The sequence below is a fragment of the Hemiscyllium ocellatum genome, chromosome 11 (genome assembly GCF_020745735.1).
Source record: "Hemiscyllium ocellatum isolate sHemOce1 chromosome 11, sHemOce1.pat.X.cur, whole genome shotgun sequence".
Lineage (NCBI taxonomy): Eukaryota > Metazoa > Chordata > Chondrichthyes > Orectolobiformes > Hemiscylliidae > Hemiscyllium > Hemiscyllium ocellatum.
In genome coordinates, this window is record NC_083411.1 from 74,611,363 (window position 1) to 74,630,729 (window position 19,367).

Below are 19,367 nucleotides of genomic sequence, written 5' to 3' on the forward strand. Positions count from 1 at the left end.
GGAAGCCATACCAGTTTCTACTTTTGGCTTCTCCCATTGTATTTGGTATCACCATGAAAGTGATATACCACCTTCTTCAGTCCCTCTCGCTAGTCACCCAGTCATCTTCCAATCCTAGTGCACTTGCATTGCTTACCACTGTGTATTTCCCATCTGGTCTAAGCACTTCTCTTCTTCTATTCTTGGCAGTGCCATTCTATTCCAAGTCCCTTCACCAATTTCCCCTCCCCCCCCCCCCCCCCCCCAACCCCTCTCTATCTCATATATATACCAATCTCTTCCAGGTTACTTTCTTAGAAGTTGGCTTTTGTTGCAAAAACCATTCTTCAATATTGACATCTTCTGCTATGAATCATGGTGGGTGGCACGGTGGCACAGTGGTTAGCACTGCTGCCTCACAGCACCAGTGACCCGGGTTCAATTCCTGTCTCAGGCAACTGACTGTGTGGAGTTTGCACGTTCTCCCCGTGTCTGTGTGGGTTTCCTCCGGGTGCTCTGGTTTCCTCCCATGGTCCAAAGATGTGCGGTGAATTGGCCATGCTAAATTGCCTGTAGTATTAGGTAAGGGGTAAATGTAGGGGTATGGGTGGGTTGCGCTTTGGTGGGTCGGTGTGGACTTGTTGGGCCGAAGGACCTGTTTCCACACTGTAAGTAATCTAATCATGGTCACTTCATTGCCTCCGCACTTTTAACTCTACAAAACATCAATGCATTCAGGAAAGAAAGGGTGAGGATAAAGGAAACGAGAATTTGTTTAAACATAACCAAGCTGCAATGTTACAAATTCTGGACCAGTAACAGTGAAAAGCTGACATAGATATTGATACTCTTAATAATGTTTAACATATCAAGATATCACTTAGAAAGTACAAATGCTTTAAACTAGAAACCAGAAAAAAAGTTGAAGATTTCTTCCAAATTCAAAAGTCGGGATATCCTAAACAAAATGAATGTAAAGACATTTTCTGGTTTTGAGGTAGGCCCAAACGTTCGTTCATTGATACACATCAAATCAATTTTCAATGTGGTTCATATCCAGAGAGTTGCATACGGTCAGACGGTGAGGTATGAAAGGTTGGCTTTTTACCCAAGCCATGAAATTCATTGTCATTTATAAATGGAGTTAATTTTGGGAATTGTTCTTGATCTTCCAGATTGCTATTTCGAGACTGATCATCAGCTGTTGTCAAGTCACAAGTACATTGGGAAGACAAGTCTTTGGTTTTTAACAAGTTGGAGATTCCATCGCCATAAGCATCCACTTCAGAATCGTCTTTATCAGAGTCATCATTAAAACAAAGTTTTACTGTACTTAGAGGAACATCAGCATTCATCCAAAGCTCTATGCTCATGGGTTCTACCTGAGTTTCTTGGAATGAACTGAAATTGTATTGCAAAGTCTTTCCTATTGGGTCATTTTCAATAGCATTGCTGATTCTGGCTTCTTTATCATCTCTTAAACTTGACCAGGACTGTACATTATGGAGCATTGGATTTTCAGGGCTGTCCTGCTGTGTAATGCTTGTACTGTCCCTATCTTCAAAGGATGATGTTAGGTAGTTTGGAAGGTCACCCACAGTCCTATAGGTGCAGGCATCTGGCCCATTCAGAAGTCTGTTATGCTCATAACTTCCACTACTGAAACTATTACTTAGGTAGGAAACATTTTCACTCATGTCAGTTGAACAGTCAGTTGTGGTGAGCTGTAAGTTTTGGGCAGGATCTGTGCTCTGAAATTTCAACTGATAATCATTTGAGGTTTCATCATTTGTAAGAAATGAGATGTGATCACCTTCTGGATTCTCATTCGACTCCTTGCATTGCAGATGCACGTGCAACTCCTCAGAAATAATGGCCTGTTCCGATGAGAAAGATATTTCCTTAGTTATTTGTGGTTATTGATGAACTTGTGCTGGAAAAGGAAAATATCTGTTTAATTATCACTCAATACTATGGACAAAGATTTATTTGGATTATTGATCGGATATTTGACAATCCAATGAATGTTAGGGGCTATGGTCAAGGATTATTATCCCTCTCACTCTCTAACAAAGAGGGAGAAATTAGACTTATGTTTGCATATTTCAGGACATAAAGAATGAACTGTAATAGCTTTAGCAAGTGTAGAAAAGGAAAGTGCAGGAAAAGCAAACTTTAGTCCCATTAGCAGGGCAGGCTGAGTGATTAATGAAGGAAATGATGAAATGGCAAAGACTTTGAACAAGAATTTTGAATCTGCTTTCACAGTAGCAGTCCACAAAGAGCATCACAAAAATTGCAGAAAATCAAGGAGTATAAAGGAGGGAGGAACTTACAAAAAACATTATCACTATACACCAAATACCAGGAAAAGTAATAGGATTAAATGTTAGCAATTCCCTTGGATCTGATGGCCTGCACCAGAGCAAGACACTTTCTTTATCTCTTTTGAAGAATAGCACATCAGTTAAAGTAGCTGACCATCGCTGCATTGTGCTGTTAGAGAGCAGGTTGACAGGGAAAGCTTATGAGTTTACTCCTTCTTGACTGTGGGCAGTCACACTGATTGTGAGGCAGCAAAAGGGGATTATTTTAGGCGTTTGCCAGAAAGAGCGAAATACAAATATCTTTAGCAGCACACATTTGACCAGTGAGTCCATGCACTTAAAACCCAAAGCCACCTAAAAATTATCCTACCATAATGAGGTCATTCTCATGGTGGAGTTCAAAATCTCAATATTCTTTCCGATTCGTGTTGAGGAACAGGGGGTGGAAAGGCCAAAACAAGCGGTAGCTCTGGCTGGTGATTATGAGCTAACACACAAGCATATTAACTCAGGGAAACTGTCGCCGTATCTTCATGATCAGAGGGAGGGGTAAAAAGCCCAGAGGCAAGACTGCGCAAAAATGGAGGCCAGACAAAGCTGCCAAATGCCATTAAAAAGGTAGAATTATATAGGAGTCAGTTTCCACTGCAGGAAACCAGAGCATGCGAATCAAAGTGGTTAGTTCCAGCTTGCCCCAGAAACAACAAACCCAGGGGTTGTAAGTTTATCTGGTCAGTGCCTGCTTTAGCTGACGTGATTCAGGTTTCATTCTCACAACTCAAAGACTGAAAAATTGCAAACTGCCCTTCACTGTCTTGCCTGTACTAATGACTCCTCCTCCACCATCCTCCACTTTCTTTGTAAGCTCACTACCTGTGGTTGTTATGTGTTTACTGTTGTGTTTCATAATTTTTTTCAGGCACTAAAACACCACTGTCTATCACTCAGGAAAACCTTGGAATCAAACTTTCCTTCATTTTCATGCAGTTAACTGATTTGAATTCAAGTGTAAGAGCTGCGTATTAACAAGTTAGCTGGACATGGGGCATAGCTGCTAGATTGTGTCTGCAGCAGGTGGAGAGGGAACAACATCCTTACCAATCTGCCAGCTGCAGATATTTCTGCCCATGACAGTATGGGTAAGAGTGAGCACCACACAGTCCTGCCTTCACATTGAGAATAACCTCCAGCGTGTTGTGTGGCACTATCACTGTGTTAAATGGGACAGACTCATAACAGATCTAGCAACTCAAAACTAGGGATACATAAGGCACTGTGGGCTATCAACAGCAGCAGAATTGTAGTTCAGCACAATCTGTAACCTCGTGGCCTGGAACATCTCCCACTCGTCCATTACCATCAAGCCAGGAGATGAACCCTGGTTCCATGGAGAGTGCAGCAGGACATGCTAGGAACAGCACCAGGCATACCTGAGGCTGAGGTGTCAATCTGGTGAAGCCACCAAACAGGACAACTTACATTGCAGACAGTATAAGCAGCAGATGATAGACAGAGCTAATCGATCCCATAACCAATGGATTGCATCTAAGCTCTGCAATCCTGCCATATCCAATTGTGAGTAGTGGTGGATGATTAAACAACTCACTGGAGGAGGAGGCTCCACAAATATCCCCATCCTCAATGCTGGAGGATCAGTGCAGAAGATAAGGTTGAAGCTTTCGCAGTAATCTTCAGCCAAGTGCCGAGTGGATAATCCATCTCGGCCTCCTCCTCTCACCCCAGCATTACAGATAGCCATTCAACCAATTCGATTCACTCCACGTGATATTAAGAAATGGTTGGAGACACTGGATACTGCAAAGGCTTCAGGCTCTGACAGCATTCCAGCAATAGTACTGAAGACTTGTGCTCCAGAACTAGCTGCTGCCCTAGCCAAGTTCTTCCAGTACAGTTACAACACTGGCATCCATCCGACAATGTGGAAAATTGCCCAAGTATGTCCTGTACATACAAAGCAGGACAAATCTACTCTCCGTCATCAGTAAAGTGATGGTTGGAATGTATCATCAACAGTGCTATCAAGCTGCGCCTGCTCAGCAATAACCTGCTCACTGATGCCAAGTTTGGGTTCTGCCAGGGCCATTCCACTCTGACCTCATTACAGCCTTGGTTCAAACATAGACAAAAGAGCTGAATTCCAGAGGTGAAGTGAGAGCGGCAGCCCTTGACATCAAGGCTGCATTCGAAGGAGGGTGGCATCAAGGAGCTCCAGCAATACTGAAATTAATAGGCATCACAGGCCAAACTCTCCACTGGTTACGGTCATATCTGACACATAGGAAGATGGTCGTTGTTGTTGGAGATCAGTCGTCTCAGCTCCAGGACATCTCTGCAGGAGATGGTGTCCTAGGCCCAACCATCTTTAACTGATTCATCAATGACCTTCCCTCTATCATAAGGTCAGAAGTGGGGATGTTCGCTGATGGTTGCACAATGTTCAGCATTGTTTGTGATTCCTCAGATACTGAAGCAGTCTGTGTCCAAATGCAACAAGATGTGGACAATATCCAGGCTTGGACTAACAAGTGGCAAGTAACATTTATGCCACACAAATGCCAGGTTATGACCATCACAAATAAGACTGAATCTAACCACTGCCCCTTGGTGTTACCATCACTGAACACCCCACTATCAACGTTCCAGGATTCCCTCCCTAAGGGCATTGTGAGTCAACCCACAGCAGGTGGACTGCAGCAGTTCAAGAAGGCAGCTCACCACCACCTTCTCGAGGGCAACTAGGGATGGACAATAAATGCTGGCCCAGCCAGCAGTGCCACAAAATGAATTTTAAAAATTGAAATTAATCAAAAATGTGTTGCGACTGACTGACGGGAGTTAAAAAGAGAGGAGGGCTGTGTTACTTCCTCTCCTGTTTATAACAACATATCCTTGTTCCTTTAGTGTTGCTGGAGTAAAATGCTGGAATGGCATACCTCATAGCATTATCTGGTTTAGGAATCATTTTCTTCATGCCTTTAAAATGCCGTGTGACAAGTTGCTAAATACTTGTTTGTGATAAATCCATATGCAAACTTGTTTTTCTTGTGGTGCTGGGTCACAGGTGCTATGTTACATTCTAGTCACACCAGAAAAGCAGCTGATCAAAATTCCATACACTGAAGACTGCCTCTCAGCTACTTCATTCTGGATCTGATCATTCATTCAATCGCCCCCTCTTTGCTGTTAGAGAATCTTGCAAAGGGGCAAATGGCCATGATGGTTGTTGTTGTATATGGGACTGACAGTCTGCAGGGCTTAATGCTGGGAAGTGTCATAAACTCCACCCACAATAATAAACTCATCTGTCTGGGCCTGCTCAGAATCTCTGTACCAGTGTCTGTCATATCAGTGTAATCTGTAACATGTAAAAAACGATATCTTGTTATCTATAAATTAATCTAATCTATCTGTTAGCTTAGAAAGTGGTTTCCCTCTACCGTACTAGACTTAGCAGTTATCTAAAATGATCTCATACGTATGGAGTCAAAACACTTTGGGAGTCTTCATTTCCTGTAGTATTTGATCACCCATATCACTGCTGTACCTCGGATAAAAGATCCCACTCAGAATACACGTGCACATCTCTTGCAGATGATGGCCATAATCCCATAACTCTTATCAGCTTTAACCTTACATGTAAATCTATCGAGTGTGATTTCACGGGTCAGTGAAGAGACATGTACCACCCTCCCCACATTGCAAACATTGCCTCCATGCTACTATGCATTGCTGGAGACCTAAATGAGCAGAAAGTGTGGGACTCTGCTTTTCAGTGACAGGTTGACCCATCCTTAAGTGCTGTCAGTCAATCCGAACAACCTTTCAAGCATGGGAAGCACAGAGCTCGACATGCTTCAATGGAAGTATTTTCTTTTTCCACTAATTCTCTTCTCCACTAATTCTCTGGCATTCAGTTCTTCATGGGTATTGCATGTATCCTCAGGTATGCCATTTGATTTTGTTATGAATACACATGTAGGTGGACTTTACACGCCCATACTTGTGTTTGAAAGTGAGGGAAAAGGGGGGAGGGGATCCACAAACGTAGCATATGGCCCCCAAGTGCCATCCCATTTTCCCAAGAGGCTACTCAGTGGTGGAGGTATTGGGGGATCTGCCCACCCTTGGGACTACCGAGCTCCTTAAATGATGTTTGTCAGAAAAACCTATCTGTCTCACTAATGTCCTTCAGGGAAAAAAAATCCGCCATCCTCACCTGGCCTGGCCTACATGTGACTCCAGAGCCACAGCAATGTGGATGACTCTCAGTTGCCCTCTAAAATAGCCTACCAAGCCATTCAGTTGTATCAATCACTACAAAGTCTCAAAGAAATGAAACTGGACAAATCACCTGGCATTGACCTAGGCACCAGAAAAGACAAAGACAGAAACAGCCCTGTCGAACCCTGCAAAATTCTCCTTACTGACATATGGGGGCTATTTCAAAATTGGGACAGCTGTCTCACAGACTAGTCAAGCAACAACCTTACAGAGTCATAATCACAGAATCATGCCTCAGAAACAATGTCAGAGACACGACTGCAATGATTCCTGGATATGTCCTTTCCCACTGACAAGACAGGTCCAGCTGAGGTGGTAGCACAGTGGCATACAATCGTGAGGGAGTTGCTCTGGGAGTCCTCATCATTGACACCAGATCTTATGAGGTCTCAAGGCGTCAGATTAAACACGTACAAGGAAACCACGTACCATCCTTCCTCAGCTGATGAATCGGTACTCCTCTATGTTGAACAACACTCAGAGGAAGCACTGAGGGCAGCAAAAGCACAAAATGTACTCTGGGTGGGGGATTTCAATGTCCACCATGAAGACCAGCTCAGCAACAGTACCACAGATCAGGCTAGGGCAGAGTTCCAGCTATGGTAGTATGCAGGGGCTCGGGGAACCTGAGGTTTTGCAGACTGAGAGATGGACTTTGTGGCTTTGTTTGTCTGGTGGCGAGGATTCAAGATGGAGGCAGGGAAGTGATCAGGACATTTCATTTCCTTTTGGGTGCTTCTTTTATTTCTGCTTCTGTTTTAATCCTGTTTCTTGCATATTAAGATGGCGGCGAAGAATGCCGGCTCTGTGTACTTTTCGCTGCACTTCTGCATCCCTGTACTCGAGAACACATGACAAAGAAATCTAAATAGCTGATAAGCTTCAGCAGATGGAGAGGGAACCAACAAACTTGACCTCATCAAATCTGCTGGCTGCATATGCATCCATCCATGACAGTATCAGTAAGAGTGACCACTGTACAGTCCTTGTGGAGACAAAGTCCCGCCTTCTCATTGAGAATACCTCTCATCATGTTATGTGGCACTACCACTCTGCTAAATGGGACAGACTTTGAACAGATCTAGCAACTCAAGACAGGATATCCATGTGGCTCTGTGAGCCATCAACAGCAATAAAAATGTACTCCAGCGCAATCTACAGTCTCATGACCCAGCGTATCTCCAACTCAACCATTACCATCAACCCTGGGTATGATCCATCTTGACCTCCTCCTCTCACCCCAATATCACAGATGGCAGTCTTCAGCCAATTCAATTCACTCCATGTGATATCAAGAAATGATGGGTGACACTGGATACTGCAAAGGCTGTGGGCCTAAACAACATTCCAGCAATAGCTTTGAAGACCTGTGCTCCAGAACTTACTGATCCTCGAGCAAGCTGTTCTAGTACAATTATAATAATGGCATCCACTGAACAATGTGGAAAATTATCCAGGTATGTCCTGTATCCAAAAAGCAAGACCAGTCCAGCATGGCCAAATGCCACCCCATCAGTCTACTCTCGGACATCTGTAAACTGATATAAGGTGTCATCAACAGTGCTATCAAGCAGCACCTGATCAACAATAATCTGCTTCAGTGATGCTCAGTTTGGGGATTACAAGAGGAGGTCAGATGCTAGGAATACTGCGGTGAGTAACTCACTTCCTGAGTCTCCAATACCTGTCCACCATCTACAAGGCACAAGTCAGGAGTGTGATGGAATACTCCCCACTTGTCTGGATGGGTGCAGCTCCAACATTCAAGAAGCTTAAAACTATCCAAGATAAATCAGTCTGTCTGACTGGCATCACATCCACAAGCATCCACTCTCTCAACCTCTGAAGCTCAGTAGCAGCATTGTGATCCAGATAGAAGATGCACTGCAGAAAGTCACCAAAGATACTTAGACAGCACCTTCCAAACCCACAATCATTTCCATCAAGAAGGACAAGGGCAGCAGATACATGGGAACATCACCTGAAAGATCCCCTCCAAATGACTCACCATCCTGAATTGGAAATATATCACCATTCCTTCACTATTGCTGAGTCAAAATCCTGAAATTCCCTCTCTCAGAGAATTGTGGGTCAGCAGTGGGTCATCTGGACTGCAGCGGTTCAAGAAGGCAGCTCACCCCCACATTTTCAAGGGTAAATAGGATGGGCAATGAATACCAGCTGGCCAATGACACTCACATCCCACCAATAAATAAAGGAAAGCAAGGAAACCTGACAAACGTTTCTGTTCAGGCTGCTGTCAAGGAGGTGGGGGTTGGTACAGCAAACTCTTCATTAGCCAGGAATATACTGTTTGATCAAATATTCAGTTGATCAAGAGATCCACATAATCAATGTAAAAACACACACAATACAATAGAAATGTATCGCAGGGGGTAGCATATTTCTGTTATACTTTATTTCCAGCATAAATCACTTAAGTCATAATGCAACTTTGTCTTAAGTAAAATTTACCAGCAGAGAAGCTGTCACTCCAGCCCTCAACTGACTATTCCGACATTACAGTTGATCACAGTAATACAGTAAACTTCCAGCATTTCAGGTATGTAACTCTTGCCGGTCTATTGAGAGTGCCGATTTAGAACGTGCAGGCTAAAACAAGTTTGCTGTACATCTTTGGGGTGATCTCCTGTCCCCATCAGAGGCACACCATACCAAGGTCATATCCCTTCTTTGTCCCTCCTCTACATCTCTTAAACTCTCCACTCCCCCACACTCGAACCTTCCTTCAGTGGGGCCTGTCTCCATAACCACATGTTCTCTATGAACTGCCTGTTGTCTCAGTAATGGCTACCACCTGAGTTTGTCACTGATGAGACTACAGTAGCATCAGACAGTCAGGTTAAGCAGCAGCCCCCTCCAAGCCAGGCTTTGTCCAAAAAGGAGAAGGAGGCTTTGCCTGAGCCCATTGACATCCAACCAAACATAACCTTTCTGCAGGGCAGTCAGCTCGATCAAGGGAATCACCTTCAAAACTCAGTTCCCCACCCCCCTCATCTCTCATAGCTCCCTTTTCACTTATAGAGTAATAGAGATATACAGCATGGAAACAGACCCTTTGGTCCATGCCAACCAGATATCCTAAATTAATCTACTCCCATCTGTCAGGATTTGGCTCATACCCTCTCAACCCTGTCTATTCATGTGCCCATCCAGGTGCCTTTTAAATGTTGTAATTGTACCAATCTCCACCACGTCCTCTGGCAGCTCATTCCATACATGTACCACCCTCTGCATGATAAAGTTGCCCCTTAGGTTCCTTTTACATCTTTCCCCTCTCCCCTTAAACCCATGCCCTTTGAAACCTTCAAGTTAAGATGCACCATAGCTGTCTTCATCCATGAGACCATGCTCACAGTACCAGCAGTGTTTGCTACTTATTTCTGACACTGATGGAACTGCCAGAGCAACTAAATTGGCTGGTAGCTCTTGAGCATGGGAAATCCTCCCACTACTCTCTCTGATTGTTCAGCTCTCATTGACAAAGCAGCCCATTTTATTGGCACCACATCTACGAGCATCCACTCCCTCCACCGAAGCTCAATAGCAGCAAGATGCACTGCAGAAATTCACCGAAGAGTCTTAGACAGCACCTTCCCATAAACTGGTTGATCAGAAGGGTTGTGTCCCCCAGAGCTCTACCAACTTAAATGATAATACAACAACTCCAAAAGACAAAACACAGTTATCTAGGCCATGCAGAAAATGGTTTACATACCAAAGATTTAGGAAGTTGCGACTTAGCCAGACACAAGCAAGCAAAATCTTTCAGCAGCCAAATCACTAAAGCGATGGTAAATGCACCTGCAATTAAAAGTAGTGCTGCTACCATAGGTCCAATCCACTTTACATCTGCAAAAGAAATACAGACAAGTTAATGACCTCCATTAGAAACATGACGAATATGAGCAGGAGGAGGCTACTTGGCTCTCTTGAGCATCCTCTGCCATTCAATATGATCATGGCTTATCATCCAACCCAATAGCCTGTTCCTGCTTTCCCCCCAAAGCCTTTGATCCTTCAAGCCCCAGATTCTATATCCAACCCTTTCTTGCAATCATACAATGGTTTAGCCTCCACTGGTTTCTGTAGCAGAGAATTCCACAGGTTCCCAAACTCTGGGTAAAGAAATTTCAGTCCTAAATGATTGATTCCATATCCTTACATTGTGACCCTGGGTTCTGCACTCCACCACCATTTTGAACCATCCTTACTGCCATTTACCCACTATCATCCTCTATAATCCTGTGAAGGTTTCTGTAAGAATCCCCCACTCATTCTTCTGAACTCCAGTGAATACAATCCTAACCCAGGTAGAGACACTGCCACTATATCACAAGGTCATCATCGGCTTATGTGCTATAATGAATAGATGTGCATTGGTCCCTGTCTACATGCTAATCACCTTAATTCCTGCTAGGAAAATTCAGGTAGATGGATAGCTAGATAAACAGACATATAACCACCAATGGAAATTACTGTTACAATCTTTTCAAGTGCTCATGGGCTAACTGTACTTTTTAAAGATATTACATTTAAACACTTCTTGTAAATTGTGTGGTTTACAATCTCGTTATCAGTGAGAAAGTCCAGGTGAGCCCCAGAAAATGGGCAGAACTGGGGCAAAAAGAAGGTTAATAAGATCAAAAATCTGAATCTCCACCCCAATCCTGCCCAGTTTTAAATGATGAAAGCAGCCAATCAACTGACAGGAAGGAGGTTGGGGATTTAAAGCTAATAATAGGCCGTGTGTCACATACTTATCACTAATAACTTAATTCAAAGCCCTCTGACCTCTCACTTTTACCTCCATCTGAGTTCTCTGATCTTGTCCCTAAACCCAAGCTCCAATCTCCACACTGATTGGAGGCCTCAGATCCACACCAGAAGCCAACAGTCCCCAACTTGCCCTAGTGTCATTTCTCCTGGCAAGTTGAAACCCCACAGCAAGTAGTGAAATCCCAGTTTCTGTAGTGCTACAAATCTGTTTGCATTGAAAAATTATTTTCCTTTTACTATTAACAATTAGTTGACATGTTTATCGAATGTGAATGCTCAAAAGTCAACAAGGTGATAGAAAAAGACATTATGCATTCCACAAGTTCACAGAGAAATAAATGTTACTTACTTGTACTTTGAGGTGAAGTGGTTATGCAGATTTTCCTTGAATTCCTCATGTTAGGATTTGTCATTGTTTCAAGCCTTGTTGTAACACAGTAAGTAACCATGGGTTTTAGCTTGTTAAACTTAAAGTATCCTTTCCCTGAATCATCAGGCCGTACTATCTCGCTCTGGTGAGAAAAACATACAGTCATTAATCAAATGTTAATTACACAGAAAATCATGAAATATAGACATCAAATTACTCATACTTAAGTCAGGACAATATTCTGTGGACTTTAGAAATAGGAAATAAGGATAGAAAATGTTGTGAATACTCAGCAGCATCTGTCGAAGAGAGCCAGAAAATGTGATGATGCATTCGTCTGAAACATTTTGGCTGAATTTTCCCCTCCTCGATGTGACCAATGGTGAGGAAAATAGAAAATATGGAGAGAATATGAAAAAAAAACCTAGAATCTCATCATCAAGAAAATTATGTGCAATTTTTCTCTCAAGCATTAAATGCTAAATTCAGAATCTCACCATTTATTTATGACCACCCTACTTCTGTGTATTTGCATCAAATAAAAGCCTCAGTTTGCCTTGTACAGAAGAACCTCGGTTATCCAAATTCACAGGCAGGGAGTATTTTGTTGAGTTAATCTAATTCCAGATAATCAAATGCCGGACAACATAGTTTAGCCTAACATCAGGACCTTGCGATCTTGCCGGATAATCCGAGGTTCGTCTGTACTCAGCTTCCAATGCTCTCACCCTTTGTGAAGGTGGGACAAATGTTAAACCAGCATGGTATCTGCACCTGCAGGTTCCCAAATATGTTTCCTAGCCAATATCCAACTGCTTCTTCACAACACCCCTGCATTCTCAAATGGCCAGCATCCTCCTTGACCCTTCACCCCATGTGTGGCAGCAGTGACAAATCACCAACTTCATATCATCGTTCCTGCTCTGAATCAACTCACATAACACGTCAGCCCTTCAACACTTTACTTTGGAACTCAGGCACATCTACGACTTGCGGGCTTCCACCAGGTTACCTTATATGCAGGGGCACACACTCCTCTCATACAGGCTGTATCTCAGAGCTTTTAGCTCACTTTCTTAGCACTTGTTCATTTAGCACTTATTTTTGGGATGGGAGGGCCTGCCCTGGTATACTTCAGATTAGCTCATGATTACTGACTAATGGTCTGTTAGCATCTGTATGGGTCATATTGGTTTATAAGTGTCCAGGCTGTTTCATGCTCAGTTACAAACTGCCAGCTTCTTGGCCTTGCTTTGCTTTTCAGTGCAGAGGGAACATCAGGCAGCTTGTTATATTGGGGGACAATGAACAGTCTGGGGGCTGGATATTTCACTGCACAGCACTGCACTGCATCAACATCATGTGCCAGCAGTTTACACAGTGAATACACTGCATGTGTTTCATGCAAACGGCCATGAGGTGAATGTCAATAGGGGGCAGTCCTTAATGGAGTGAAGAGGGACTACAGTCAGTCAGGAGGTATCACCACAGTCAGTGAACAGGCTCATTCTATTCCAGTCCACAGGTTTGTGCCTAACTAATCACTGCTTTAGTCCCACCAGATTCTGGAAATCCAAGGTTTAAAATCACACAATACCAGGCACACAAAACACCAACTTTGTACATCCCAGTCCAACACCGGCATCTCCAAATCTGGAAATTCAGGTCCATGCAAAACCAGGGATTGGGCCACAGTCAGCCATCACATTCTAATGCAACCAGTTTGAGGATTACAGGTCAAACAGTTGGGTTCAGTGGAACATTCAGTGCAGGTCAATTGTTCCTGCAAATAGACAAAGGGAAGGGTTTTGGGTTAGGTATGATGGAAGTGGATGGAAGAGCAGTTAGGGATGTAGAAGCGCAATAGGTGGTGAGGTGTCCCCAGTGCACTAACAGAAAGCCCAGAGGGCAGGAAGGGTCAGGAGGTTGGGAGGATGACATAGGGGAGAGGCATTGAGTGGGCATGCTGCAAGCAATAGTAAGAGCGGCAGTTCATGTATCTTGGTGTGGCTGTATATATTGGCAGAGTTAGAGTGAGTGCTGACCCTGTTAGTGTGAGGAAGCAGAGAGAGAGGATAGTGGCACACGATTGTTGTACAATGTAAATTAAAATCTTTTCAACAAAGTCCAAACACACAACTTCCAGGTAGTTTTATTTCAACCAACAACACACTTTGAAGTACACCTCCATTCAGGATATCTCTTCTTTATATACATTTGAACACAATTAGTTAATTAGTTCACAATGGGGGTTGGTTAACTCAGGTGAAGGGTCAAGGAGGATGCTGGCCATTTGAGAATGCAGGGATGTTGTGAAGAAGCAGTTGGATAATGGCTAGGAAACATATTTGGCAAGCTGCGGCTGCCAGATACCATGCTGGTTGGAAAGCTGTTTTGCAATGCAGAGTGACACCAACAGCATGGGTTCAATTCCCATACTGGCTGAGGTTACTGTGCAGGACTGTCCTTGTCAACCTTTCCCCTCGCCTGAGGTGAGGTTAGCTGACCACAAGTTGTGTCTCTGCAATGAGAGAGCAGCCCTATCCGTGAAGCAGGGAGTGAGTTTCCCTTTCCAGTGGGTTGGGTCCTCAGTGATAACAGTCGGGCACTGTTCCTTGCTTACAGTGTGTGAAGTGATGTACAACTGAGCTTTCCATATGGTGTCTGTGGTACGTATGCTGGAGGGTCCTAGCAATGACAAACACTTCCACCTCTCTGGCTGCTCAATTCTCTGAAATAAAAGGTGCAGAAAAGCTTGGTTTGTGTAATGGATGAGGTGGAAGAGTAGATGACTGTGAAAAGTCGCTGCAAGACATGTGGCAGTGTGTGCCATGATTCTGACTAGGCAAAATATCTTAATTGAAATCGGGAAAAAATTCTACCCGTTCTCTCTATTTCTGTCTCCACAGCTGCTACCAGACTTGCTGAGCGTCTACAACATTTTCTATTTAATTCCTTAAACTGACACATCATATGCAACAATTTTGAATTAAATTGAAGCTGATATTTATCTGCATGCACAGCACAGCACAAGTGATTTAAACTTCAGAACCTTTTTAAAGAGTAAAGTTACGTCACAACATTTTGTTCCTGTATTAACAATTAAAATAAAACTTCTAAAATATTTTTCAGAAATAGCGTACGGATTTCTTAAGTAGAACAAATGGTCTGATACAATTATACCAGCAGACATCAGCTTTCTAATAAGACTCGGCCATCTTCACACTTGTATTTACTGTACATCAAGCACTTACAATCGGAATCAATGTACACCTCAAATATTTAGCAGAAGTTTAAGCTGAAGTATCACATTACCACCAGACAGGTGAATACTGGTCCAGCAATATCTTGTAAAAGGCATGGATGTTGTGACTAAAAAGATGTGACTTTGCTTATTACAGCTAAGGAACATGGCAACAGGAATCAGCTACTCAAACCCCAAGCCTGTCACAATATTCAATCCAATAATGGTTGATTTTTACCTTAGCTCCACGGATTTGTGGCCATATAGGGTTAGTAAAAGTTATTAATAGATACAGGGATAACGTTTGTCCACATGGTTAGTTGACTTCCTACTACAGCATAGGAAACAAAACTTTAAAGTGGGCTTTGGTTCCAATTTGCCCTCAAATAGGAGATCAGATAGGCTGTATTAGTGATGTGAAAATCTTTCTCTTCTTATTGGCACAACACTTATTAATGTAAATGCATGGATAGCATGCCTATCACACATTTGTATACATTTAAAAGTATATAGTTACCTCATATTCTGAGCCGTCTTTGCTGTGCAAGATAATAACATATTTTACATCAGTATAAATATTCTTCAGAGTGTTTAGCTTTTCGTTGTCTTTTTGTGGAATCAGAGGCATGTCAAGACTAACTTCAATGATCTGATTATTGCTTGTCACATTGATGATCGGAGGACCCAAGATGGCTGTATGAAATGATAAAGAAAAATGCATTAATAACTTAATATGAAAGTATCTAAAAAAGATGTAGAACTTGTTAATGTAGTACACCATCACTGTCTGGGATTTTAGGTAAACAATATTGTGCTAAGTATCATTAGTCATTCCAGAACTAAACTCTGCATTCCATGCAATGACAAAGATATTTTATTCTTACATTCCTTTGATTGTAAAGCAACTCTTGTGCTCAGTGTGTTCTGTGGGATTCCCTGTCAAAATACTACGCCTGAAAAATTGCAGGTGAGGAACTGCATGCTGGATCTTACATTCTTTTTGGCTAATTCCAAGGTGGCTTGAATTTTTAGCAGGGTTTTTCATTGCAAGGCCTAGAAAGTTCTCTCAGCATACCTTGATAACTACCTACTGCATCCCTGCATTGACATCTCACTCAATCCCTCCTTTTTTCTCAGTCCAATGGGACAGAGTGAACCAATTTGGGTAGAGGGATACCCAACATAAGTTTCCTCAGCCACTATAAAGAAGAAACCCGTTCCTCACAGGAAAACACTGGGATTGCTGCTATGGGGATAGTGAGGCATCTATGTCCCATCAATCAAGTATCACTCTTTATTCCAATTCTCACATTAACAGCACTGGCACTCTCATTAATTGTATACCAAATGTAACCATTGGCTATGACCACTGAGCCAGACAGTTCTAGCTAAGCAGTGCCCAGATCCCTGACTGAAGGATGTACACCTCCTTGTCCACATTAGCCTCTACCCAAGACAGTACTGGCTGTGACCCATTCTCAGGACTACAAAGGGATAGATCTTCCCCCAAACGAGAACACCATAGCCAGACATGTGACTGTGGTTTCTTCTGGACTGGTGCGGGAGGCTGCTCTTGACTTATTGCTGGGATCTCCTGATGGGTGCCTCCATCGACTTCAGTGACAATGACATCCCTAAGAGTCTTAGTCATGGCTGCTTGTTTGCTGCACATGCACAGTGTCGCTGCATTTGCTGCTGGCACATGGTGCAGGGTGAGACTGATGGAGCTTCCTAATATACAGCAAGATGTCCATTCCCCTGACTGAGGGCTGCTGACCAGGGAGGCAAGCTGCCTGGTTATGCAGAGGGAAAACTAGCAAGAACATGCTGATGTTGGAAACAAACATACTGGTCATATTAGAACACTGTTATGAGTTATTTAAAACAAGTTGGATCAATATGCATTATATGCAGGTTTGATGGATTTTCCTTTGGGATGTGTGACTGTATTCATTGGCATTGCATGGCATAATGATGTGAGCAAGCAGGTAGGCTTGAAATGAACTAACGATAAGAGAAAAGCAGGCAGCCTGGAAATGTAGCCTGGGTACGAGCTGGGTATCTGTCCACGCATGAAAACTTTCTCTGTTGCAGCTTTCTTACTGCTAGATGGCACTGTGCACTGTCATACTCTCAGAGTGCGCCACCAGTGTGTCAGAGGGGGGCCATGTTGGTCATCAGGGGTTGGCAAATGTCATGAGGTGGCACTGGTGCCCATTTATCACACTCTGAGCTGCAGGTTGATAGAGACCAGCATGGAAGTCTTTGGGATCTAGTGAGGAGCTAAAGTCACCAGGTGACTGATTTCCACATACAATTTTTTTCAATGTTCAGATTGTTTGGCAAGTTTTGTCAGATAGAAAGCTGAGGTCTGTTGAATCATCAATGAGGCATTTAACAAACAACAACCACACCTGCCCCACTCCCCATCCCACTCTTCATTAGCAACTTGTCACTGCCCAGTGAGAAATCTACCACACTGTTTGCCAAAAGCATAAAAGGTGCAACAAGTTTATCCCAACTTCCAGACGGGCTTCACTGGACCTCTTGTTCAGTACTGTCACACATCCCGCCATAGCCTAGGGTTGGAAACAATGATTCAAACCTTGTTCAGAGGATTTGAGCCATTATTTACTATTTTAACCAGGTACAGTCACTTAACATTTCAGCTTAGTTTGTTCAATAAAATCCAGTGCTCCACCCTGAAAAGACATTTTTTCCCTTGTTCCAAAACATCTTTGTTAATGTCAAGAAGGACAGGTACATCCACAGAGTGTTGTCATTCTATGGTATTTGTGGCATAATTTCACAATGACTAGCTCTTCTGAAATAACTCCACAGAGGTCAGTATCCTGTCACCAAATCACACTTTATTTACATGCGGAGAGTCCTTGACGTTGATTCAGCTCCCTCAGAGTCAGGTCTCAGTGTGAACAGAACCTCTGACACTCCTGCTTATACCTGTCAGTCAGGGCTCCCCAATTGGACCTGATTGACAGCCCCAATCAGGGAACTCATATTCTATGCTGTCCATCTGGGTGACCTCGTTACAATTACTATACCTCCTAGATTATATTTACTTCAAAAACCAAACACAAAAGAAGTCTGAATGAAAGGAAGAACGATACATTCAGCAGGCTTTCATCTTTGAAAGGGAAGAGTTGTAATGCTTTGAGGGTTTACTGATGAGATAGATCTTCCAATTCTGACAGAGCATGTAAAACGCATTGAATACATCCATGCATAAGGCAATCAGTTTAATGGTAGCATTGCTACGAATCGCTCCAAAATCACTAAATAAACATATTTTTTGTGTGCAGAAGCAACAATATCGATCTGCAGTACATGGAGCTGATAGTCTTCATTTACTAATTCCAAACACCAGCCTAAAAGTAAAATAATTTCCTCACCATTTTCCTCCCCATCAACTCTAACACAAGAAATTGTGCTTTCTGATGCATTGGTACAGATGCAACATATGTATATAGCTGTCCCTTGAGTCAAGTGGGAGGGAAGGGCCATCAAAGAAGGAGAACATGGAAGATTTAGGAGCTGTCCCCTTTATGAAGGAATGCCACAGAGACAAGCAGATTACTCACACAGCTTCTGATCTCAGGGCTGAGCAATGAGTGACTAAGCCGGTCTCCATTCATCCCATTTTCCAAATCAGAGAATGAGAACCTTCTCATGGGAATGGGAACAAAACTAAGGTAGACATTGCCTCATCCACTCACCGTTTACACCAGAAATGAATGCCACATAGCTGTATGGGCAAGCACCTACCTACAAAACCGGCAACTTTCATCTCTGGAATCTAGGCATCTGGCTTCAGTAAAATTGGAGAAATTGGCGCAAAACTTGTCTCACTCTAGAATTAAATATTGGCAGATAATTTCCTGGTGTTTTATTGTGAAGTTTAACAGTATTGTTCAAGTCTATTCTATTCAAACCACAAGATTTTTGAACTTCTTCATTTAAAATCAGACTCTGCTCTCTCAGATGAACACATTGAAAGATATCAGCCCACTACCCTAGCCGACGTTTATCCAGTCTCTATAAAACAATGAGTCATCGAAACTGTAAGGCAGAGCAGCAGAGAAGGCCATTCAGCTCACTGACTGCTCTGCCATTCAGTGCAATCCTGGCTGATCTGAAATTCTCAATTCCACTTTCCTCTAACTCTAGATTCCCTTATTGCTTAGAATGCTGCCTATCCCTCCCTTGAAGTCATCTTACCAGTTGGATTATTTACAGTATGCTGTTGCCTTCTTGCAGTTCCCTCTCAGTTCAGCACCCATGGAAAATCACCACTCTTGCACAAAATAATCTTTAATGTTATGTTTGT

The 19,367-nt window shown here is 42.9% G+C and overlaps 1 protein-coding gene across 2 annotated transcripts in view; it reads right to left on the reverse strand.

The window, feature by feature from the left end:
- Nucleotides 1–880: 880 nt before the first annotated feature.
- LOC132820218 (uncharacterized) overlaps nt 881–19,367 on the reverse strand; it is a 45,135-nt gene continuing 26,648 nt past the window's right edge. For both annotated transcript variants that reach the window (XM_060832207.1, XM_060832208.1), the window contains exons 6-9: nt 15,540–15,715; nt 11,758–11,920; nt 10,348–10,481; nt 881–1,856 (exon numbers count right to left, since the gene is read on the reverse strand). In XM_060832207.1, coding sequence (XP_060688190.1) covers nt 1,020–1,856; nt 10,348–10,481; nt 11,758–11,920; nt 15,540–15,715 — 1,310 coding nt within the window. In that variant the 3' untranslated portion in view covers nt 881–1,019. The remainder of the gene's footprint in view (nt 1,857–10,347; nt 10,482–11,757; nt 11,921–15,539; nt 15,716–19,367) is intronic.